Source organism: Terrapene carolina, unplaced genomic scaffold, assembly GCF_002925995.2.
Source record: "Terrapene carolina triunguis isolate 2854851 unplaced genomic scaffold, T_m_triunguis-2.0 Scaffold629, whole genome shotgun sequence".
NCBI lineage: Eukaryota > Metazoa > Chordata > Testudines > Emydidae > Terrapene > Terrapene triunguis.
This window is the reverse complement of record NW_020664980.1, coordinates 17,316,484-17,341,888: the sequence shown is the minus strand read 5'-3', so window position 1 is coordinate 17,341,888 and position 25,405 is coordinate 17,316,484. Positions and strand designations below refer to the sequence as shown.

The 25,405-nt window shown below is 48.6% G+C and overlaps 1 protein-coding gene across 3 annotated transcripts in view; it reads left to right on the top strand.

Moving 5' to 3' along the window:
• Window positions 1–24,180, top strand: part of ADAM19 (ADAM metallopeptidase domain 19) — a 54,825-nt gene extending 30,645 nt beyond the window's left edge. For 2 of the 3 annotated variants that reach the window (XM_026659321.1, XM_026659319.1), the window contains 16 exons: window positions 367–438; window positions 1,039–1,205; window positions 2,355–2,439; window positions 3,106–3,245; window positions 5,037–5,214; window positions 6,872–6,961; window positions 9,459–9,654; window positions 10,832–10,940; window positions 11,680–11,884; window positions 12,641–12,718; window positions 13,037–13,145; window positions 13,252–13,396; window positions 13,832–13,916; window positions 15,615–15,845; window positions 19,192–19,338; window positions 21,313–24,180. In XM_026659321.1, the coding sequence (XP_026515106.1) occupies window positions 367–438; window positions 1,039–1,205; window positions 2,355–2,439; window positions 3,106–3,245; window positions 5,037–5,214; window positions 6,872–6,961; window positions 9,459–9,654; window positions 10,832–10,940; window positions 11,680–11,884; window positions 12,641–12,718; window positions 13,037–13,145; window positions 13,252–13,396; window positions 13,832–13,916; window positions 15,615–15,845; window positions 19,192–19,338; window positions 21,313–21,360 (2,085 nt within the window). In that variant the 3' untranslated portion in view covers window positions 21,361–24,180. The remainder of the gene's footprint in view (window positions 1–366; window positions 439–1,038; window positions 1,206–2,354; window positions 2,440–3,105; window positions 3,246–5,036; window positions 5,215–6,871; window positions 6,962–9,458; window positions 9,655–10,831; window positions 10,941–11,679; window positions 11,885–12,640; window positions 12,719–13,036; window positions 13,146–13,251; window positions 13,397–13,831; window positions 13,917–15,614; window positions 15,846–19,191; window positions 19,339–21,312) is intronic. The other variant, XM_026659320.1, reaches the window with a different exon arrangement.
• The last annotated feature ends 1,225 nt before the right edge of the window (window positions 24,181–25,405 follow it).

Here is a 25,405-nt window from a genome sequence, read left to right as displayed (position 1 = left end):
GTGCTGTGGTTGTGCTAATTATAGGCATGAAGTTACATTACCTTGTGTGTAACACGGCAAATTAGTCAGCTCTTTACGTAAATGTCTGGCCAGGGGATTCTCACCTAGGATGAACATGTGTTGCTCTGTTCGATGGCTAGCATCACGGTGGTATGATACCGCCAGCTTGGCGCACAGGGAGAAGTAGCTCTTCCTGTTGCGAATAGGGGTCTGGTGTATGCACTGAAGGGGGACTCCTGGGCACCACATGTGCACTGACTGGGTTAGTCACCTCCGTATTCTCAGAATAACACGATCTGGTTAAATGTGTGTTACGCTCTTGCTTGTTTTTAAAGGATGATGCTGATTTGTGCTCGTTTCATTCAGTTTCAGAAGAATAACTATGACCTTCAAATAACGAAGAATAAACTAGTGGAGGTTGCTAATTACGTAGATAAGGTGAGGCCAGGTGTGTAACCGGTGGGAAAGGAGCTGAAGTCTCAGCGAAACACAGTCACCTGAACTTCTTGTGCCAGAAAGAAGGTATCCTTCTCAGCAAAGGGAATTCCCCACTGGCTCCTTCTCCCCGATGACCTGGCACTGTGGAGACTGGGCGGCGCCCCCAGAACAGTTCCACTGAGCAGAGGCGTTGGAGACGGGGAGCTGAGAGGGAATCCCCTCCCCTTACAGGGGTGTTAGCAAGAAAATCTCAATGTGTTTTGAATTGTTTCTTCTCAAAGCTGTGTTATTGTGGGTGACCTTCATCGCTTACAGCAACCTGCTCCCATTAGCCCCACAAGGAAAGCGCCACATCTGGCATCCAGCCCAGTCGGTGCTTTGGAAGGGTTTTGAATTGGATGCTGAGGGGGCTCGTCCCATCCCAGAGCTGAGGGTAGAACATGCTTCTAGGGAGACCCACTTTCCCTGAACCTACGGTTCTGTCTAACTGTACAAAATTCACATATTTAGCATTGTTTATATTAACGGTTTAATATGAGGAGAAAAATCGTCAGCAATCAGTTGATCGGCTCTTTCCTCTCCTCTCTGTGCATCTTCTAGTTTTACAAGTCCCTGAACATTCGGATTGCCCTGGTGGGGCTGGAGGTCTGGACTGACCGAAATAAGTGCGATATATCCGAGAATTCACATTCCACCCTTTGGTCCTTCCTTGCTTGGAGGCGCAAGCTGCTAGCCCGCAAAAAGCACGACAATGCCCAGTTAATCACGTATGTTGCTTTTCCTGGAATAACACGATCTCTCTGCCCAAGGGATCTGGGGACAAGGTGTGAAATCAGCAGGGATAAGGTTCTGGTTGGACCGCATTCATGGGGCTGGAGCTTTAGAAAGTGGTATGGAGTCACAGTCCATGTACATTGAAGTGGGGGACTGCCATCCCCATTATTGTGCATGCATAATACTCGTGCAAATGCTTGTGCATCTTTGCATGCACAATTGTGCACAGACTTTTCTGAAGATCTGGGCAGTAAGGCAAGATGTACAGTTCAGTGGGTGCAGATTGCAGGAGGCACTCAGCCAGTTCTGGGGCAGCGCCCTGTGTTAGCAAGTGCATCATTCTGCACTCTGACATGCTTGGCGCACCGGGCTGGGAGCTAGCTGGCTAATCAGAGTGACTCATCCTGTTGATCTGATTAGTTCCACTGGATACAGGGTCAGCAAGGTGGGCCTGTTAGAAGAACAATCTGCAGCAGCTCCCTAGTGAGAAGTGGAGTGGGAGCCAGTGAAAAGAAAATGCAGAGATGCAACACCTTTTCCGTGGGGTTTTTCACAGACAGATTCATTCTGTTTTTCATACTGTTCTGAGTGTCTGGTCGGACATGATTCCCCAAGCCACCGCTTTCTTATGAGACCCTAAAAACTCGGAAGGGCAGTGTAGCATTCCAGGTGACTGGGGACTCCTTAAATCAATGCACTGAGCTAGCATAGTGAGCCCTGGAATAGATCTGCACTGCCTGGGTATTCACCCAGCACTCATTACATTCCCAGAGTGTGGCCCCAGCATGCATTGTGCTCAGGATACAGCCTGGGGTGGATTGTCAGTGGACAGTCTCTTGTGTGTTTGTTTCCAAGTCCAGGAAGTCAGTAATCTGCTAGGAACATCACCAGGCCATTACAAGCAATCGGATTGGCTGCACAGTCTAGATGGCTTGATCATGGTGTAAGGTGAACTATTAGCTCTAGAAGAGGAATGATGGAGCTGAAAAGCTAAACTGTGAAGATAGCAGGAAAGGTATTAATGAAGAAGCCATTTCCTTATGGTCTGATGTAAGTTCATAGGGCTACAGACAGCATTGGTTTCTACAAGACCTCAGACTACATCTCTGTCCCATTTCATTATTTCTCCGGATTGTTTTCAGTGGGATGTCGTTCCAGGGCACCACAATCGGCTTAGCTCCACTGATGGCCATGTGCTCCGATTTCCAATCTGGAGGGGTGAACATGGTAAGTTATTACTAACAACTAATCAGGCATTTCCTGTGCGTAGCAAATATGTGTGATAGCTGCCTCCCAGAAAACCAAGAGGGAAAACGCTTTTTTAGGTCGGTCTCCAGCATTCCCTTTCATAAAAGGTTAAAGACAACCCCAGGTAACAATTCTCCGTGCATCCGTGAAAGGCTCTGGGTACCTCATTAATCCGGGGCGCACACAGTCTGACAAAACGTTGGTGGGGAGAAGATTGAGGTGGGAGTTGAATCTGGAGCATTTGTGCGTAGAAAACAAGACTTCACGACTTCAGTCTCGGGTGCCAGCAATGCAGCACGTGGTGCCACCACTCCGATCGTGTAAAAGGCTACCGGGGTCTAACGATAAACAATATTCAATTCAACCCAAAGTAAAGGCCTGTTATACAGCATTATGGCCCAGACAAGACAGGCCGTAGGCAGTACAGATTGGTGCTCATGGCCAGCAGACCACTTTGCAACAGACATCTGAAACAGACAGAGATGGGCCTGAGCTCCAGCATCCAGACCTGGATCCAAACTGCCCCATTGACTGCAGGCCCACCTTCAGCAGCAGAAAATGCACCTCTCGGCCCAGCCCTGCTCGGTGCGAGCGCTCGGCCGACGTGTCGGTGACACGCTGACGCTGCTCTTTGATTCTGACCAGGATCACTCCGACAACCCCATTGGCGTCGCTGCCACCGTGGCCCATGAGATGGGCCACAACTTGGGCATGAGCCACGACTCGGCTGGCTGCTGTGCCGCCCGGGCTGACGACGGAGGCTGCATCATGGCTGCCGCCACGGGGTGAGTTGCTCTTCCGTGGAAAACAAAACCCGCTGCGTCCCAGAGAACCCAGGGGAACGGGGATCAGTGAGGAGGCAGCATGGAGCTGGGTCCAGCGCTGGGTGTTGTATGTAACAGGTTTACGGAGACACCTCTTCAGTGGCAACTTGGGTCACGCGGCAGGAGCAGTTAGTTTAATTCCCAGTTTAAATTAAACTGCCCCCTACCAAATGACTGACCCCAGTGGAATGAAGGGGTCAGCCCAAATGCCCTGCAGCAGGAGGGTTTAGTCGATTTAGTTGCATGTGCTCTGTATGTAAAATACCCCTACGGGTGTTAGGCACCTTTACTTGTATAACAGCAGGGTTCATATTCCCAGGCAATGTGGTAACCAAGGGCAAAGCGATTACCTGGGGGACCATCCAAAGGCACAGCTACAAAGCCATGTTTGTAAGCCGGTTACCTGGGGTTGTCGTTGCCTGTTAGGAGCTTCTTGTTAAGAGAACTCAGTTCCACTTCATGTTAATTCACTGGGGGCAATTAACAGGTTAATGGGGTGAGAGCGTAGTTTTGCCCTGGAAGTGGTGGTGCAGCAAATGGATTTGGTCCATGCTCTTCTGCTTCTATTTCAGGTGAGTGGTTACAAGTCTGTATTTCCCAGAAAAGGAACCGCAAGCCCTGAGGGGAAGAGGGAGGACGAGCTAGAGTGTAAACCCAGGGGGATTCAGGGTTAATTTTTCATGGGTTCTGTGTTTCTTCAGACACACACAATCCCTAGCTCTGCCCTCCTCCCTTAAAGCCACATGCCCTCGTATTGCTGAAAAATTCACTCCTCAGGGCTCCAGAAGAGTTTCTAGAAGTTCTAGAGCTGGGCTTTGTACTAATAAAAAACCCTAACCCACCCCCCACTCCTCACCCCCTTCTTATTTGAAATGAAACAAACCCATCATTTAACCAAGAACATTTGAAGTTGTTTATCACAAGCCCATCTTTAAAACCCCTTGTTTTGAAGTCATTGAGTTTTCACAAACAAAGAAAAATATCAAGAGGGAAGGTGGCGGTACGCTGGCATGCGTGCACACACGCAACATGCACACAAATGCAACACGCATGTGCCTGTGTGCATGCATCTAACATACATGTATGTATACACACATACACCCCACGAGGAGATTAAAAAGCCATGTAACAGAAAACCTACTTAAACCTGTTCCACTTGAGTAGGAGGTTGGGAGGTGGGGGGGGGATAAATCTTTTTATCAGTCAGATTCACAACCAATTATTCAGTGTCAAGTGTAAGGTTCTAAAAGTTACTCTAACAGTTCGGAAGAAGCCATACTGAGTGGCTAAGGGTATATCTCCTTGGGGGCCGTGTACGTGGAGCCTAGGGTGACCAGATGTCATTTTCTTATATAGGCTCCTATTACCCCCCACCCCCATCCTGATTTTTCACATTTGCTCTCTGGTCACCCTAGTGATACTTGATATTACTTGATATTAAGAAAACCTCTTGGATGGGGTGTCCGCTATGCCTCTTCCAGACTCTCCCACCTTGAATCCCCCACCTGGGGAAAGGAGGCATCAGAGCTGAAATCTAAACTCCTTGTCCGCTGTAACCTGGATACAAGATGGAATCTGACCCTGCCCAGGAACACACAGGCCAAATTCACCCTTTGTGCAACTTCACTGCAGTCCCGGTGGGAGCCCAACCTTCAGAGGAGGAGCAGTTCTACCCGTGGGTGCATTTGCTCTGCTGCTTTATGCCTTAGATCGCCTCTCACGCGATGCTCCTCTGACCTGATCTGTGTGCAGGCATCCGTTCCCCAGGGTATTCAACACGTGCAATCGGAAGGAGCTGGACAGGTACCTGCAGTCCGGCGGAGGGATATGTCTCTCCAACATGCCAGACCCCAATACTTTATACGGAGGGAAGAGGTGCGGAAACGGTTACCTGGAAGATGGGGAGGAATGTGACTGCGGAGAAGTGGAGGTAACTCTCGTTTAGATCGAATTGTTTGAGGCTGAGATGGGAGAAAGTGATGCGGGTGCGAAGCAGCCGACAGGCACACAAACCCATGATATGTGCACAGCTTTTATAGGTGCAGGAGACACGCGTATGTAAAGTACAATTAACATGGGTGCAATGTCCATCAGATTGTAAAGCTCTTTAAGGCTGAGACCTTGTCTAACTGTATGTACGGCACCTAACACAATGCATCCCTAATCCTGCCTGGGGCCTCTGGGGGCTACCACAATACAAACAATAATGGTAACATGCATTTGTAACTTGCTAGCTAAATGGGTCATGTCCCCCTCTAGTGGCTGATGCTCATAGAAGATAAGAGCCTACTACTGATATCCGCTAATGAAGTGACTCCTTTAGCTCAGGTGACAGACGTCTGTGCTTTTGATGCTGAAGATTTTAGGATTAATCCCTGCCGACGACCCCTTGCAAGAGTGGTTACACATTCAGCACTGCTTTTGGCAGAAGGCATGTGCAGGGAACATCCAGCATACATGCTGGTAGGAGACATGTATGGAGAGAGCATGCAAGCTGGATGCTTGTAGCTTTAGGAACTATACTAAGCTAAAGCACTTCCCACGGAACGTATTTGAAAAATCCACAGGGAATGGTTAGTCTGGTTCAAAAGAGACAGAGAAAATAAATGGGAAGAGCATTTGCATGAGCGGAAGGATGGGAGTTCAGTGTAGAGAAGCCCGTTAGCACTAGCCTGGCTTCTATTCCTGGCTCTGCCACTGGCCTGCTGGCTAACCTTGTGCAAATCACAGCGCCCTTCTCTGCCTCAGTTTCCCAATCTGTAAAATGGGGATAATGATAATGGGGGTGAAGCGCTTGAGATCTACTGGTGAGAAGTGCTACATAACAGCTAGGTATGAGTATTCTAGTTGCCATCTTAATGCAATCGCTCCACCAACCCAGCTCTAAAATACAGTTAAACTAGGTGGGTAGCCTGGACACACCACAAAATTTGCATCGAGTTCTAGATTTCAGATAGTCCAGGGGCCTCTGGTTTGACCTGATGCAAAGAGGAGGAGTCATTTGCAAAATTCAAAGCCAGACGTAGGTTTGAAGTTCAGGGATCTGGAATCCGCAATCGATTTGGACCCAGATCTAAATCAGAAAAAAAGTGGGTAGAAGACTCACTGGCCTTTCGGACAGCCGTACGAGCCTCATTTATATTGCGGTTTGCCAGGCTCACTGGAATTATGTGCAGCTTCATCTCTGAACATGTCAGGTTGCCTCCTTTCTTTCATTCTGTGCTTCCCTGTCTTCTCCTCTCTGCGATGAAGCAGGATGAGATGGAACCCTCCTGGGGCTAGCAGGCCAGAGCCGCCAGTTGAAATGCACACAGCATGAGCTAACCTTCCATTCATTAGAAGGGGGGGGGCAATAGCATACTACTCCCAGGGAGGATACAGCAGTGCTGCAGTTAGAAGACAAGTGCGGGGCTTTCTGGAAGGGCCAGTTGTACTGAACATGCAGGGAGAGGGGGGAGGTCAGATGCACTATGTGCATCATCAACAAGAATGGGATAAGCCCCGCCCTGGCAACTGGCCACCTGGGTGTTTCCGGCTCAGAACATCTGCCTCATAAACACCACACGTCTCTTGTTCCTCTCTCTCAGGAGTGCAATAATCCCTGCTGCAACGCCATCGATTGCTCCCTGAAGCCTGGCGCCGAGTGTGCGCATGGAACCTGCTGTCACCAGTGCAAGGTGGGGCCCGTTGCTAGCAAAGAAGAGAGAGGTTGGTCGGGGGCTGTTAGAACAGGGGAGTGGCTGAGGAGAAACTGACGGAGCGAGGAGCATGTGGCCCCAAATTTACGGCTCCTCCCGCCAATGATTTGAAAAGACGTATGGGACACAGTCCTGGGCACTGTTTGGATTCCCCACCTCATGCAGGCGTATCTTGCTTGTGCCGTCTAGTTTCTTTGCCCCTCTGCTATTGTTTATTATCTCTATAAAATATTTTGGGAAACAGCTCGTATACAACATGCACCTTTAAATACAGTTGCATTCTCCTGTGCAAGTATCTCCCACTCTGTCCAAAGGCAACAGATACCATGGTGATAAGCACAGACCACACTGTAGGGGAAGGGATAGCTCAGTGGTTTGCACGTTGGCCTGCTATACCCAGGGTTGTGAGTTCAATCCTTGAGGGGGCCGTTTAAGGATCTGGGGCAAAAATCTGTCAGGGATGGTACTTGGTCCTGCTGTAAAGGCAGGGGACTGGACTCAATGACCTTTTAAGGTCCCTTCCAGTTCTATGAGATAGGTATATCTCCATATTAAAAAAAAAAAAAATACAGAGCCCTACAGCTGATAGATTCCTGCTGTTAGCTCACTGAGGCCCCATAGTACTGGCCAGGCTCCAGGGAGACATTTTCAAATGGGTCCCAGCCCCCTGATTTTGGACCTGCAGTCAACAGTGGGGCAAATGGTAGAATGTGGAGATCTAGCCACCTGGTCGCGTTCACCACTCAGGGTGTGAGACATCTGCATTCGTACCCACTTTGTTCGCTGCCCGCCATCGACTTCCGGCACAAAGGTGGAGGCTGCCTTTGAGGCTGTGGCCTTATTGCTTTGAGAAATGCTGCCGAGGAGGAAGAAAAGACCCTTGGGTCCCGAATCCCGATGTCCTAAGCTTGTAAGCAGTATAGGCCAAGATCTTCAAAAGTGACTCATGGTTTTGGGTGCTCAACTTCAGAGCGATTAAAGAGGCCAGAATTTCAGAGAACGGATACTCCACCCTTTCTGCAAAGCACAGCTCTTCAGGTACCTAAAGTTGGGTCCCCAACAACGGAGGCAGCTAAAATTTCTAGTCATTTTTGCAAGCCTTTGTCGTTTATATGAACAGGATTTCAGTACATAATGTAGGTTAATTCGTTGCTCCATTGGAGTGTTGCGTGAAGCGTATGCTGGTCATAGTCCCTGTCATTTCAAACACGTGGCCAGTTGGATTCGGTTCCTGTCACTTTGTTACTGCCTGCAGCCTCTTCTGTGATCAGTGGAGTGAACTCTGTAGGCTTCTGCAATTTAAAAAAACGTGGGTAGTCTAGACAGTGGAGAAGTCCGTTTTCTCCCCTTCCCTTCCACCTTCCATCCCTTGGGGAGACCAGCACCATCTGTTTTGGCTTACGCTGGTGCCGTGCTGTGATTACGAGGGGTTAAACTGCATCAAGGGACAAGCTTCTGTTTCCAAAAAGATAACTGGCACAGCAGGGCTTGGAGCGTAGGTTCCCTGGTGGATTATGTTACCAGTTTATTGATGGTTTTTGTGTTCTGCCCCAGTGGTCGGTGAAAGAGTGAAATTGTATCCCAGGAGAAACCTGCACACGAGAAGGAGTGTTTTCCATGAGGGGGTTCGACTGGATGTTATCTTTGTCTTTAGCCTTCTAGTGAACAGTTGAATTCCTCTAGCATAGCAGGTAACCGGAGAAACTCCAGCAGCAGGGTGTGTGCCGTGGCTGTCTGGATCTCACTTTACATCTCTGCTTCCCTAGGAAAGTCTGGTCAAAATAGCCTGGTTGTTTTAACTCCTTCCAAGCCTGGGTGTAGAGGTCTTGAGTTCTGCAAACAATACGCTTGCCTGGCCCAGTGGTTGTAAACTCTACAACCAAATGTCACTATGTTCAGCTCAGTGGGTGTGATGAGCGGTGTGTAAATATATATCAAGCAGAGCCTGCCACTGGAGCGATCTGACTGCCTTGCTTGCGTCAAACAGTTTTGCTGTCTTGTTAGATCTTGCGGGAACCTATGTCTGGTTTTGGAGCCCAGCGTCCCAAGTTCAAAGCCCCGCAGTTTCTCTAGGCGATTAATCCTCACACAGGTGTGTGTGCAATCGTCTTATAGTGACAATGTGCCCATGTCGATCGCCAGTGGGCTGCGAAACGCTAACAGCATTTCAATGACTCGGCCTGGGTTCCCAGCCATCCTAGAGATGAAAGATACTCACCGGGTCACGGTACTCTACTTCGCCCATCTCATTTTAACCAGAGACGGGAAAGGGCTTAAACAGATCAACTTGCTTTTAACCACGACTAGCTAGTTAATGAAAGTTCAGTTGATAGCAGTTTGAGGGTGGCTAAGACTAAGAGCTGTGGGATGGCTAGATTAGACAGCTTGTAGATTTTTCTAACTGTAGAGAAAAAAAATCCTATTGCAGACAGGCAAGGAGTAACCGTTGATTTTTTTCCCCCCTCCATCTCTTTAGCTGATGGCTCCAGGAACTCTCTGCAGGGAGACGTCGAGACCCTGTGACCTGCCAGAGCACTGCACTGGCAAGTCAGCATTCTGCCCCGCCAACTTCTACCAAATGGACGGCACGCCGTGTGCAGGAAGGAGGGCGTATTGCTACGTTGGCATGTGTCTCACGTACGAGCAGCAGTGCGTGGAGCTCTGGGGGCCCGGTAAGGAGAGTGTCTTGCAGAGAAGTAGGCTCCCTGGTGAGATGGTCTTTGCAAGATTGATCATCTGCTTTAGATTATTATTATTGTTCATGATGGTAGCACCTAGGACCCCATAGTGAGATCAGGCCCCATTGTGCTGGGCATGGTACAAACATCATGAAAGACAATCTCCAGTTGGAGGATCTTCCAATCCAAAGAAACCAGATGGACAAAGGGTGGGAGGGGAAACAGTCACAAAGAGGGAATATGACGTGCCCAAGTTCACGCAGCAGGTCATTGGCCACCCCAGGAATTGGACCTTGGTCTCATGACTTGTAGGTCAGTGCCCTGTATGCTGTAGCATGCTGCCTCCCCGTAACTGTCTCCAGAAGTGGCCAGGAAGGGTTGAGGCATATTGCAGGGGCAGCACCCAGAAGCTTCTACTTCCTCTGCCCGTGTTGTATCTGTTTTCAGATAAACAGAGGACTTGTAGATTTCTATGGTGACAGATTATGATCTCACAAGCATGGAATTGTGACTTCACCATGTGATCCAGGAGAAGCCAGTTGGGGCTGGAGGAAGCACAAATGCAAACCCAAGTGCTTGTACAAATTATACCAGTGACAGCCAGCCAGAAAGCTCCAGCGGTGCCCAGCATTCCACCCGTTCGCTATATCCCTAGAGGGCTAGCACTCAGCAGTGTTCAGTTCCAGAGGACTTGTCCCAGGCTGTCCACGCTCGGCTGGAAAACCTCTCCTGCACTGCTCACTGGGAGCAAGTAGTAATAGGTTGTCATCCATCCATCCATCTAAGGGGGGAGGGATAGCCTGCTAAACCCAGGCTTGTGAGTTCAATCCTTGAGGGGGCCAACTGGGGCAAAATCAGTACTTGGTCCTGCTAGTGAAGGCAGGGAGCTGGACTCGATGACCTTTCAGGGTCCCTTCCAGTTCTATGAGATAGGTATATCTCCATCTATTATTATATTATTAACTTGTCAGGGAAAAAGAATGAACAAGTGATGGGGTGCTGGGTTTGAGGAAGCAGTAGCATGACCAGACAGCAAGTGTGAAAAATCGGGATGGGGGTAATAGGCGCCTATAAAAGACAAAGCCCCAAATATTGGGACTGTCCCCATCTGGTCACCCTAGGAAGCCACCACCTTCCCCAAGAGTCAGTCACATGAGTCTCTTCCATACAGGAGCAAGGCCCGCACCTGACCTGTGCTTTGAGAAGGTTAACGCTGCCGGCGACACCTACGGGAACTGCGGGAAGGATGTCTACGGCAGATACAGGAAGTGTGAAACGAGGTAGAATGCAGAATGGCCACTGATAACCGCTAGTAGGGAAGTGATGTTTCCTACCCTGCTAAGATAAGGACCACCAGATTAAAGCTAGCTACCCTCTGTTCGTATTAATGCCCTCACCCTGCCGTCAGACCGCCCTTATCCCAATTAGAACTGTGCGGTTCTTTATGATAGTAGCATTGCTATTTATTTGGGCTGCTCGAAATTTTTCCAAGTTTAAAGATTTCACCAAAAAAAACCAACCCTGAATTTTGAAGAAAAAAGGATGAGATTTCTACCCGACAATAAACAGGGAAGGAAATTTTTGAAAAAGTTTTGCTAAGTGTTGTTCCCTGTTATTTGGCCAGGCCCAATATTTATAACCTCTAAAAGGTGCGTTCATGTCCATCTCCATGTCCATCCACTCAGACTGAACAGTCTCAACACACGGTGGGGCGAAGGGCCCTGCAGTCTGTGTCCTGTTGATGAGTCTGTTGGGTTTGGCTTACCCCAGGTACATAGGTGAGATGGTGACAGCCTGTCTCCTTAGGATTGTTCCATAAGCTGGCTCTCAATGGCTCCTTATTTCTGTTGCCACTGAACCAATGAATGTTATTGTCTTGACATAAGTTCAGAGATTGGTCAGCGCCCCCTCCTATCTCTTGGTTTTAATGTGAATTTTCTTAATTCTGTGGGAATAAAGTGGAAACGTTAACCAGAAGGCACGATGCAACCCTTCACCCTGTCTCCACGTTTCCAACAGAGACGCGAAATGCGGGAAGATACAGTGCCAGAGCTCTGCTTCCAAGCCGCTGGAGTCCAGAGCTGTCTCGATAGACACCACCATCACGGTGGAGGGAAGGCCGATCAAGTGTCGGGGGACCCACGTGTATGGTGCTGAAGAGAGTGAAGGGGATATGCTAGACCCTGGCCTGGTGATGACGGGAACAAAGTGTGGGAACAATCATGTAGGTACAGCCGCGTACCACGGTGTTGTTGGATGGGTCTGGGTGTGGCTTTGCCGGCTGGAAAATGCTCTATGGTTATTAAACAATTCTCACCTGAGGCTTCCTGCCTCTGTGGGGAATTGCTACGTATGTCACGTGAGCAACTTCTTACAGCACTGCTTCTGTGTGCTTGTTGAGAGATAACACGGCATCCCTACCGCAGGTTACCTGCTATAGCAGGGGCTGGACATGATGACCTAGGAGGTCCCTCCCAGTCCTGTGTTTCTAATAGTTCCCTCTCTCGAGCAGCAGAAGAAGGCTCCTTTTTTACACTGATACCAAAAGGCGGCGCCTTAGCTCTTTGCCATGTGAACGGGGGGGATGATGTCAGATCTGAGTCTTGTGCTCTCAGACAGTGCGGCCTAGAGCGACGAGCGCCAGCGTATGGGTCAAGAACTAATACCAGCTCTCCCACAGGCCTGCGTTGGGCAAGTCAACTGGCCTCTTAGCCTCAGTTTCTCCATCGCGTGTCTGAAGTTCCATTCACTGGGGCGCGGATGGGGATGGACATTTGTTTGGAGACCAGCCGAACCTCACTGCTGGCCGTGGCTTCAGTTCTGACATTATTATTTATTATTATCTGTACTCTGGTAGCCCCCAGGAGTCCTAGCCAGCCCCTCCCCCCTGGGACCAGGTGCTGTACAATTACAAACATGGAACAATGAGACGGTCCCTCCCCCAGAGAGCTGACAGGGTGTTTGGTTCCTGTTCCCACAGGTTTGCTTCGAGGGACACTGCAGGAACACATCCATCTTTGACTCTGAAGGCTGTCGGAAGAAGTGCCATGGGCGGGGAGTGAGTGTCTTTCTGTCTCGTCTCCATTTCAGGCTGGGGTGGGGACAAGCCACTGTACATTTGTGCATGGCATTTTGTGGAGCTATTTATACTTAAAAACTCAGTTCTGGTGTCACATTTACATGAGCCCCTCTGGTCTCCTGCTTCTTAATCCCATGCGAGTGACGGGCGTCTAACTCCCAATTTGTGCCTTTGAAAACCGACTCTACCATGTGGCCCATGTGAGGGGCTGGAGGCCGGTGTTTGGTTAGTTGCTGTGCGTGGATTCTAGCAGAGCTGAGCAACTGCCAATAAAGTCCCTAACTGTTCCCGAAACAGGTATGCAACAGCAACAAGAACTGCCACTGCAACAATGGATGGGCGCCCCCGTTTTGCAACAAACCTGGGAACGGAGGCAGCCTGGACAGTGGGCCCTTGCCCCAAGAAAGTGGGTGTGACTCATTTGATCTTCCTGGTCCCTAGTAAAGCAGTGGGGAGTGGGTTGGGGAAGGAAGATCCTTACACAGTGATTGATTCTGTTTTCTTGCTCTCAGGCCTGGTTCCAGTGATAGCAGGAGTCCTGGTTTCCATCTTGCTTTTGATCGGAATAGCAGTTGCGTTTTGCTGCTATAAATGGAGGGACAGACTCAGGCCTCTAAAAGAGACCATCATCCCTTCAAAGAGGAGCCAACAGTTTGGGTGAATGTTCACTATTATTCTTTGCCTCCCTCTGTCCCAAACCTTTCCAGTGTCCGAGAAAAGAGAAATCACAAATAACTCCTGTATCTAATTATCCGTCTCCCTGTCGAGCACCGAGAAGGTTCATGCCATGCAGATCACTCCATGGACTGAACTTTCAGACACTTCCCTTTGGAGAATAGGCACAAGAAAACGTTCCCATAGGCGATTCTGTTGGCCAGGCAGCCACTAATGAATGACACAGATGTTTGTGGATGTCAGGATAGCAGTTTGCGTGGTAAAGTTTAGTCACTAGAGGGCGACATGGTTAAACATGCTGGTTGGGCTGGTCGATGTTGTTTTCAAATTTTGATGAAACTTCTTGTTGAAATTTAGGCAAAGAAAAAAAGAGGAAATTCATTAACCATTCTTTTCTTTTCTCTCCCTGATTGCCAGCAGTGCCTCTGCTCCAGATCAGTATGGTGTAAACGGCCATGCAAATCCAGCCTTCAAGCTGAAAACCCCACAGGAACACAGAAAGGTAGAGACAAAGACACCAGAAACCTACTCAGAGGCATTGTTCAGCCATAGTGCTAAACCCAGTCTGCCTCTGTCTCCACATCATTCTGAGATATATTAGCAGGAGTGTTGTAAGCAAGACACAAGGAGTAATTTTTCCGCTCTACACTGTGCTGATTAGGCCTCAGCTGGAGTATTGTGTCCAGTTCTGGGTGCCACATTTCAGAAAAGATGTGGACAAACTGAAGAAAGTCCAGAGAAAAGCAACAAAAATGATTAAAGGTCTAGAAAACATGACCTATGAGGGAAGATTGAAAAAATTGGGTTTGTTTAGTCTGGAAAAGAGAAGACATGATACCAGTTTTCAAGTACATAAAAAGTTGTTACAAGGAGGAGGGAGAAAAATTGTTGTTCTTAACCTCTGAAGATAGGACAAGAAGCAATGGGCTTAAATTGCAGCAAGGGTGGTTTAGGTTGGACATTAGGAAAAACTTCCTAACTGTCAGGGTGGTTAAGCACTGGAATAAATTGCCTAGGGGGGCTGTGGAATCTCCATCACTGGAGATTGTTAAGAGCAGGTTGGACAAACACCTGTCAGGGATGGTCTAGATAATACTTAGTCCTGCCTTGAGAGCAGGGGACTGGACTAGATGACTTCTCGAGGTCCCTGCCAGTCTTACGATTTTGAGTGACTCACTTAGGGTGACCAGGTGTCCGGTTTTCGACCAGAACAGTTGGGCTGGAGCCACAAGCGCCAACTCGCCCCGCTGCAGGGGGAAGCCCCGAGCCTCCATGCCCCCCCCCGGTGGCTGAGTGGCCCGTGTTTGATTTTTTTCCTGTGGGTCACAGGAAGTCTGCACCCCCAGCCAGAGCCCTCATACCGCCCGCTCCCCAGCCCAGAGCCCCCTCCCGCACTCCAAACCCCTCGGTCCCAGCCTGGAGCACCCTCCTGTACCCCAAATCCCTCATCCCCAGCCCCACATCAGAGCCCGCACCTCCAGTCGGAGCCCTCACCACCCCAACCCTCTGCCCCAGCCCAGAGCCCCCTCCCGCACCCTGAACCCCTCATTTCTGGCCCCACCCCGGAACCTGCACCCCCAGCCTGCACCCCAACCTCAGCCCGGAGCCCCCTCCTATACTCCAAACCCCTCGGCTTCAGCCCGGAGACCCCTCCTGCACCCCAAACCCCTCATCCCTGGCCCCACCCCAGAGCCCACACCCCCAGCTGGAGCCCTCACCCCCTCCCGTACCCCAGCCCCCTGAGCCAGCCAGGTGAAAATGAGCGAGTGAGTGAGGGTGGGGAGAGCGAGTTGTGGTGGTGGTGGTGGTGGGGATGGAGTGAGAGGGGGGTGGGGCCTCAGAGGAGGGGCGGGGCAAGGGTGTTCGGTTTTGTGTGAGTAAAAAGTTGGCAACCCTAGACTCACTCCTTTTGGCTCCTTTGAAAATCACAGCCAAATTGTTTTCTACACTATTCAATGCACCCGTTGCTGACACTTGTAAACTTCCTGGTGTGGACTGTGTCACAGGCAAAATGATCAACGTTTGCTAGATATCCATGGCCGAAGACAGAGTCACTTGGCCAGTTTATGACTCTGTAGTCAGCACTTTTTGCTGTATTGCTGGAAGGCCTCATGGAAGAAACAGAGGTGCGACAATGAGTATAGAAAGCAGCATGTCTGATGTGGAAATAATGCCTGGTGTTTGTGTGACTTGTATGCAGGCTACCTCCACCCCAGAAATCCCATCGAAACCTGCTGTGCTTCACCCCAAACCTGCCCCAGATCTCAAAACTAATATACAGCAACCACGTGCTTTCCCAGCTGGCCACAGCAACGACACCAGGAAATCCCCTGGTCTGGTATATCAGATAGATGGGATTCCGAAGGACACTGCGAGACGAATTCCTCCAACCAGGCCAGCACCCCGTGCTCCAAAACTCATAGTCCCACAGGTAAAGGAATCCGATTGCAATTTGCCATAGATCTGTCTGTCCTTTACTGTGGTTGGAACGTGCCACCTGCTCTGAGCGAACGTGCTGGCGTCTAACTGCTCATGGCAACGTTAGAGTTCTGATGGTCACTAGCACCAGGCATGGGGCAGAGACCAGTGACTAACCTTTCCTACTGCAGCTCAAGCGATGCATTTCCCCCACCTGTGCTCTCTCTGACCGAGAGCTGTGCTGAACTGGGCACAGGAGTGGGTGGGATGGAACCACCAGGGACTCAGTTCTTTTGTGCTTGCCTTTAGGTTTCATTCACATCTCTTGAGATGAGATGCAAGTGAATGAACTCCATTGTGTTACCTCTTCCTGCAGGACAGTTCTATTTGTTCCCAGTGGAGAGGTTAGCACATGTGCTCCTGCTGCCTCATACTGCAGTTGATAATGTTCCCCTGCTGGGTGCAAAGGAGACTGTTAGCCAGTCTCAGGCAATACCATTTCCTTCAGCAGGGGCACCAAGTCTTTGTGTAACTGAGGTCACACTGGGTGTGTCTACGCAGCAATTAGACACCAGCAGCTGGTCCATGCCGCAGGGCTCGGGCTGCAGCCTGAGGTCTGAGACCCTCCCACCTCGCAGGGTCCCAGAGCCCGGGCTCCATCCCAAGCTCGGAGGTCTACACAGCAGCCCCGCAGCCAGAGCCCCATGGGTCCAAATCGGCTGGCATGTCTTTGCTGTGTAAACGTACCTGCTGACAATTTGCCAGGAGCCTAGGAGCCACACCCATTTTGTATTAAAGAAGCAGATTGCAGTCACTCTTGACTTTTATAGCGTTATAGCCTATGGAGACGACAACCCCCAGCATGCAATTAGCAATCAGTGATAGGCCCCATCATGCAACAGACCATCTCGATTTGGCCACCTCCAGGAGCATTCCCTGGAGGTGCAGCCTCAGGCTGCAGTGTAGCACTGTGTGGCTGCAGATTGGCCACGCTTGGATTATATGTTCGGTTGTTCCATATCTATCGGGCCTCATGCAGCATGTAATTGATTTGCTAAATTTCCTTCACTCGAGTCAGCCTCTTCAAACCACCCACAATTCCTTGAAAGCCCTTTTACTAGCTTAGGGCCAGAACCAGAGGAAAACCTTCCAAAGATGCATGCCAGGAGAGAGCTGCATCACGGGAGGCAGCAGGAATTTGGCTTCAGATAGCGTCTCCAAAGGATGTAGAGGAGAAATCAGAACAAAACACCGAAGAACACAGGATTTCAGTGAATGGGATTTGTTTCTAGCTCCATTGTTCCTATGGACAATTCTGCAATTAGGCTATTCACAGGAAAAAATACAAACAAAAGCAGGAAGCAACCTCTGATCAATAATGAGAAAATATCCCTTGTGGCTGTTTGTTGACAAGTTTCCTCCAGACACATGTTTCTTCTCTGTGACAACCAGATATGCGACGCCGCTGAGGTTGTATCAGTCAGACCTACAGCAGAGGAACGCTTCTGCGGCGGTTTCAAGAAGGAAGGTCCCCTATCATTTGATTGGGTGAGGGCCACAGAGATTAGAAGATATATGGGCAATGACTAGTTTCACTGCATTTCTCCATGTCAGTGTCTTTCCTAAGGATCCACAGCATGTGAGCACTTGCTGTACCTATCAGGACTCTCTGGACACAGGTGTTGATAGACTGCATTGAAGGAGTTAGAAATTCCCCCTTGAACACAAGAGCAGGACTCGTGAGTTAGTGGTGATAAATACCCAAGCATTAGCTGATTTGAACCATCGAGTGTTGCATCTGTAGGTGTTCAGTTGAACATGGGGGATTTTGGGGTGCCCTCCAAACTGTAAAGGCAGACTTGTTTATTACATCAGCACCTGCAGCACAATGGCTAAACATGGAAGCTAAGCAGTGCCATGTGAGTAGGTCCTCTGAGATGACTGCTCCCAAGAGTCATTTGTTTTGCACTGAATGTGGTTATGAGAATAGAAAATGTAACGCTGAGAGTATCCCATGGGCGGCTGTTTGTTGCAGGACAAGAGTCCTTGTTTGTTTGTATTAAAAAAATTAGTTGCAATCAGATGCTGGTGTGTGTGTGCATTTGCATGTATATTTTATATAATATATGTGTGTGCGTGCATGCATATGTGTTGTGTGTATGCAGCATGGGGTATGGGTCACTTGCAGGTTTAAACTAGTGTCAATGGTGGATTCTCTGTAAGTTGAAGTCTTTAAACCATGATTCGAGGATGTCAGTTACTCAGCCAGAGGTTATGGGTCTGTTACAGGAGGGGGTGGGTGAGGTGTGGTGGCCTGCCATGTGCAGGAGGTCAGACTAGATGGTCATGATGGTCCCTTCTGACCTTAAAGTCTATGGGTCTAAGTACTGGGCTGAAACTTTCCAATCCAAATCAGAGCTCAGGAAATCATGCGAATTAAAAGCTCGGGAGGCAGAAGTGCTCTAGTTCTGGTCAGAACAGGCAGAGAACATGGGCAGCAGCCATTGGCTGAGACCACCAGCATGGGGGGGCATGTCGTGAGGTGAACCACTGTCCAATAGTTATTGGGCTGAGCTGAGCCCACCAGCCCATTTCACGCCGGTCACCAAAGAGCCATCAGATTGTAACAACTGTCAGAAGCCACTTGGACCAGATCCAAGCCTGTGACCTAGAGATGGACAGCTCCATCTCCCATCCCTTGAGCCAGCTAGTCCCCCTCCATTGTGATCTAAGGCAGACAGGTTAGTTCTGTCATTGGCTTTCGCCCCCCATATGGAGTTGTTTCATTTTCGGAGCAATACTTGATATTCTCCTTGGGGGCTAAAGCAGACCCTCCCAAGATATGGACCGTTTGCCAGTTATACGTTATGGCTAAATTGGCATCAGGTGGGTATTGGATTCAGAAGCCCCCTTAAGCACCTTTCAGTAACAGCTCTGGCAATCAATACGAGCCAGGAAATCGAGCAGACGCTCAGGACCTTTTAGCTAATGACTTCCTGGGCTTTGTAATGAGGAAGGAGAAAAACTGGGCGCAGGGCAGGGTGGGTGAAACCACCTTCCGTGCTCTTTGCAGAGCTCCTAATCTGCAGCTGGTGAATGCCTGCTCTTGAGAGGGCCAGGGTGCTGGCAGGTGTGCCAAAGGCCTCTGTCAGGGCCGGCAGTGGGCTTGAGCTGATGCATTACATGGGATTCTAGGCTCTCAGTAACTGCAGTCATCCATGGAAAGGGCAAGGAAAGGGTTAAGTCATGAGCAATTGGCTGCAAACCTTTCTTATGCGCTGAGGTTGGGGACCTCATAGGCTTGGCCATAGAGGCGCCCTTCCTGAATGTGAATTCAAAGCTCTTTGTTTCTTGCTTAGGACGCTGCTAGACCCCGCCCCCCACAGAAAGCTTTGCCGGCTAACCCCGTCCCTACTGGACCCAGGACTGTGCCAAAGATGAACACCACAACGCTACCGCCACCTGCTGCTGGAAGGCGCCCAGGACGACACCCACCACCGGCGGAGGTAGGGCTTGCTTACAAAATACCACAGAGGAGAGCAGCATGCTCTCACCACCACGAAGCATGGCTGTTCCAGAGATATAAAATCACCTTGCTATTAAAATACAAAATCCACTAGTGCAGGGTGGTTAAAGGAAACAAGAAGGTTTTATCACCAAAATATTTTCCTTCGCTGGTTTATTGTGGCTGGGTTGCTTATGAGTGCTGGGCTGCGCGCACCTGTTTGTTGTTGTAGGGTTGATGGCACTGATTTTAGTTCATTTCTCACTACGTATTTGTTGGGTTAAACGATCGAATGGATTCAACTCTCCAGGGATACCAAGGACAGTGGCTGTTTCAAAATAGTCTTTAATAGAAACAAAAAATCAGCCGTGGGAATTGCTGAATATAGGCAATCCTGTGACTGGGTTATAGCCCACAGCAGTTGAGTTGCTTTTTAATTCTCTAGCTCCCATAACTTTTTCCAGAGATTAAATCTCTACATTAATTAATGGTCTCGAGAAGGGCACGAGCAGCGACCTAGGTGGCAAAACATGCTGATGACAGACGATTATTTACGTTGGTCAAGACTAGTGAGGCGCTGAGGAATTTCAAAGCCAAGTGACTGGCTAGCATGATGGCAGATGAAACTCATGGTTGCTAAATACAGGACAATACACGCAGGAAGGAAGAACTCTAGCTACTCAGACACCAGGCTGGTTTTTAAAGAAGCTCCAGGGAAAGACTTGATTTGTCACTGTGGATAGCTCAAAGTAAACTTCTGCTCATTGTACAGCGGCAGCCATATTGGATATGTTAGGAATGGGCTAGAAAAAAAATACTGACAATATTACGATGGCAGTGTATAATTATAAATTGATGGCAGGCCTTCATCCTGTGTTCCGTTCTGGGGTCCAGGGACGGGTGACGTAAAAGATAAGTCAGAACGGCTTCTGAGGAGATATTTTGAAAGGAGAAGAATAAGAGAGGACATGACATAGGTGGGCACAAAATAATGAAGGCTATAGAAAAAGTAATTCAGGCACTCCTATTTACCCTTTGGCATAAATTCAGAACAAGGGGGCCAGCCAATGAAATTGAAAGGCAACCAATTTGGACCTGATCAGAGTAAACATGCTTTAACACAACACATTGCCTGTGGAACTCATTGCCACAGGATTCTTAAAGAATTAGACATGTATTTGACTACTGAAAACACCCACCATTATATTAGATTGGACAAAAATAAATGATAAGGGATATAAACTTTCCTGCTTCAGGGAAAATTCCAATCTTGTTACTCTTTATATTAGGGTTCCATTGATAAAGAGTTGATAAATGCTTAATAGGTGTTTTAACAAATGGTTAATCAATTTTTATAGATTGTTTGAGACCACGGCTTATAACCAACTACACCACTGTCCAGTGACTAACTTATAACCATCTGTAACACACATTACTCATGTATGTAAACTGTAAGGAAAGGTTTAGGTCATGTGCAGTTGGCTGCAAACATTTCTTATGCCCTGAGGTTGGGGACCCTATAGGCTTGGCCATATAGTTGTCTTTTCTGAATGTGAATTCAAAATTCTTTGTTTCTTGCTTAGAATACATTACTCTTCTATGCAATGTGCTTATAGCGTCTATTAATCATTGACTCACGCTTAATATAAAGTCTGAGCCCAGCCTCTAACTGCCTGGGGTCAGGAAGAAACTTTCCCTATGGGTGGGTTACTCTAGCAGTGTCCATTATGGGGATTCTTGCGCCTTCCTGTGAAGAGTCTGGTACGGGCCACGGCCAGAGGCGGGATACAGGTCTGAATTGGCATGACGTTGCCAGGGTTCCTATATGTTTCTTCCATCAGTCAGCTGGACTCAGACAGCCTGGCCTGCCCCTCTGTGGTGTGAGCTGAGCGAGAACAAGTGGGAAGCTTTTTCTTTTTCACAAATACTTATTTCAGTGTCTTTTTTCCCCCCCCATTGTAACTCCCCACACCAGAATTCAACAGTGAAGCTAGCCGGAGGAGCGGACCCCTTGAAAAAATGATGGCCAGGCCCTCTGTGCCGCAGGGCTGGGGTCATCCAGCCAAACAGGGATTCTTTCCGTATCGACTCAGGATCTCACCAGGAACTGGATGTCTTTGTCACCAGGAAGCAGATACACAGGTCATGTTCAGAGCTTGATCTCCTCTCCCCTGGTCCCATGTTCCCACCTGGCTCACTGGGCCACATCCGGCCCTGCACAAATGGATGTCGCTATCATAGAATCCTAGAATATCAGGGTTGGAAGGGACCTCAGGAGGTCATCTAGTCCAACCCCCTGCTCAAAGCAGGACCAATTCCCAACTAAATCACAGTCCTAGTGTAGGCAGATGCAACACCTAGTGACACCAGTGGGAATTGCATCAGTATATGCCAAGACTGAATTTGGCCCACTGTGCCTTTGGCTTCCTGCAATACAGGAGTTACTTGATTAAAATGGCAGTGACATATTATTGTGCAATGTATAATGCAGAAGAGGGGGGCTGGGGAGAGAGAGTGCTCCATATTTTAAAAAATATGACCTCACCCACCTAGTGTCTCTAATATCCTGGGACTGAGATGGCTACACCGACACGCTATATTTCATCAGTACGTTAGTGCTCCGGTGCTCAGTGATCTGAATTTGTCAGCTGCTGGACTTGACAGGCGGTGCTCTAAGGATCACACCACTCTGCTTCCCTTGGTCTGTCCAGAGCAGGCACAGCTACAGAGCTATCAAAGGCTTCAGTCCGTTCTGTTTCCCTGGGCATTGACTGACTGGCCAGCAGCGGGGAAGGAAACAGTGGAAAATATGCCATGCTGAAGTAACCTGGGCTGGAAACCTCCTCCCAACCAGACCATCCCTAGCAAGACCCTTTCCATCACGGCCAGTCGGTTGTATTGCATTAACCGCTTGATTCCTCTGTCTTGTCTTGTTGATGTAAGTGTAAGATCTAGTGGCATTTCCAGCTTGGTTTATGTGCCCTTATCAGTGTCGTTTGGACTTAGACTAGGTACTACAGAAAAACTCTCTAAAGAAAATACAGGGTGAACAGTCAAATGGAGTTAAAATGAAGTCTGGCTGGTGGCACCTTCCTGCCATAATGCGGTACCACAGTTAACCAGACCCGTACACTTTCTGTATATAGCCCATCAGCCTCCATTCTGTGTTGAGCAATACAGAGCAACACTGGGTACCTGGTCACCAGACTAACAAGAAACGTAACTTTAGAGCTTCCCAGTTGGGAGAGCAATGGAAGATTTCTATGACACATGGTGCTTTTGTTGGACAGCTGATTGAATCCAAACTCTCCTCTAAATGGACCTCGTGGAGGCAGTTGTCCATGTGCACTTTAAACTGAAGGTCCTAATCCTAGGGCCTTAACATTGTGAATTTGTTGGGTTTTTTTAACTGATTTAGGTTCCCACACATTTTATCTCAAGATTTTAGATTTGGGACATTTTGTTCCCCCAGCAATTTTTCCGTTTTCCTTGAAATTACTTCATGTGTGAGCATCAGCAATTCTGGAGCTAGAGACACAGAAGCTGTCATATCCGACTTATTATGACTAGAAGTCTTCAAGTCGAATAGTCCAAGCTGCACAGTGTAAGAAATCCTACGGTTTGCAAAAACCTGTTCTGGGTTGTGATTCCATTATTGCTACCTGACCATGAAGAAATACCTCTGAACATTCACATTAGGTTTGGCTGGCATCTAAAGATGGACCGAGCCATTTTTTGCAACATTAGCATTTCTTCCTCCTCAAGGTTCTATAAGTAAACAAGGGCACTTTGTTCCCATCCAGCTGTCTACTCATTGCAATGGTTAGTTTGGACCCTCTGCCGAGATTTTCATACTCCTTAAAAACCAACCAATAATGCCCCCCAAATGGGGCTGTAAGTGACTCTCGCTACCCTTGAAATGTTTTTCTCCACACCTGCTCCTGATTACTGTCCACTGGCATCAGTGCTTCAATGCAAAGCAGCCATTTGCAGTTTGACAAAATCAAAGTATTTTTATAGGCCCTTCTTTAATTGGATAGTTTCCTTGCAAAAGACCCTGAAAGAAGGGTGATAAAAAGGGAATCGCACCAGCAGCCAGTTATTTCTCAGAGGGTTTTTTTATCTTCCAGTGATTGTAACGGCCACCTTAGCTGGCTTTTCACCACTCTGTTTGTTTATTGTTATGAATCATATTTATTACGACAGTGCCAAGGCCCCAACCCCGAATGAGCCCCCATTGTGCAAGGAGTGGTAGACAGTCCCTGCCCCAAAGAGCTCACAGACTAGATGGACACAGGGTGGGGGGAAAGGACACATCATGCATTTAGGCCTCAATCCCTATCAGCACCAGATGCACATTTTGAACATAGCTCGACATCTTATTAAAACTACACACACCCTTATTCACTCCTGCAGACAGCGAACCCTCAGCTACAGCCTCTGGTTCTGATCCGGGCCCACTGAAATCCTTAGGATACTTTCCATTGCCTTCAATGGGTGGGGGATAGAGCCAGGGAACACAGAGCTCAGAAAACAACTGGACATGCCCTGAAGCCTGAAGTTCTGGGATATTGTAAAGCCTCCAAAAGGGAACGCTCAGTAAATCACGTTACATTTCCGCGTGTGTGAGCTGAGTGAATGAAGGTGGGGGAGAAACGAAAATGTGATTTTTTTTTTAATTTTATTTGGGAGAACATATACAAACTATGTGTCACTTTCTCTTCGGTCCATGTATTGTTTACAATAATGCTCTCTCTGCACCTATGCAAATACTTGAATAATGCAATTCATTGTGCCTTTTGCCTAGTTTCTATTGAATAAATTTGTTGTCAATTGTCATTGACCTGTTGCATGGGAGTGTTGCTAACTGAATCAATGCCAGACAGCGCTAGCTCAGCCTGGTGACTGATACACTCTTAAAGAGGGACGTGCCTTGTTCAGAAGTGATGCGATTCCAGGGAAAAGGTCTTTTCTAAACGTTTAGGTAAGTTCAGGCACTGCAAAGACTCCAGTCGGTTGCAGACCTGAAGAAGAGCTCTGTCTAGCACGAAAGCTTCTCTCTCTCTTTCTCCAACAGACGTTAGTCCAACAAAAGATACTCCCTCACCCGCCTTGTCGCTCCAAAATTCAACCCACAAAGCAAAGCCCTGGCTAGGAACTGAAACTGGAATTACATGGAGAGCAGAGCAGCAAGGACCGTTTTTCTTTACCAGGAGAGGGAGCTGCTGTTCTAATCTCTTTGCCAGGGTTCTATTTCTTGCTATGGTGCAGATGCCGGCAGTATACCCACATGCGGCACAGCAATAAATTTGCAACAAAGAACCACTCAGAAAGATTTCAGCTCAGCCCTCAAGCATTTGTATAAAACTCTTTATTCTCCCTCTAAGTACAAACATTATTGAAATGTCATTGAACGTGGGGGGTTGCCTCCGGTTAAACATCAAAGCTAGTCCCAGATACATTAATTCTGCCTCTTCCCAGTATGTATAAAGCACGTTCATTAGGAATAAAGAGCCCAGGATCTTGCAGGCAGGGCCAGATGGTGTCTTGTATCACCTTGTGCTGAGGGCCCCAAAGGACATAATGTGAGATCTGGCAGCTCCACGGTAGAGTTGGGGGGACATTGACTTTCACCGGTCACAGCGGTGACTTCCGGCTCAGCGTGTTGCTCCGATCTCCTGCCCCTGGACACTGCCACCCCACTTATTCAGCTGGCCACAAGTGACGGGTGTTGAGCGTAGCGCTGACGTGCTGAGCTCATTAGCTGAACCTTCCGCTCATAAAATAATGCTGGGGGTTTTCATTGGACTCTGTATCTAGTAAATCTCCCCACATCTCCAACTCTTTAAAAAACCAGACACCGGAGGGATCCTAGCTCCATTTAAAGTCAATTTACCCCAGCGGCTGATCTCAGCACTCGGATGCCAGTAAATAGAGGGTCTACCTGTGCGCTGGGACCAGCCGTATTCTTAAACCCCAGATCCAAAGAGAGCCGAGATGTTTTTCAGGGATCCACGTGTGGTTTCAGGAGACTGACATGAGTGATGTTCCGCTGTAGGGGAACTAGA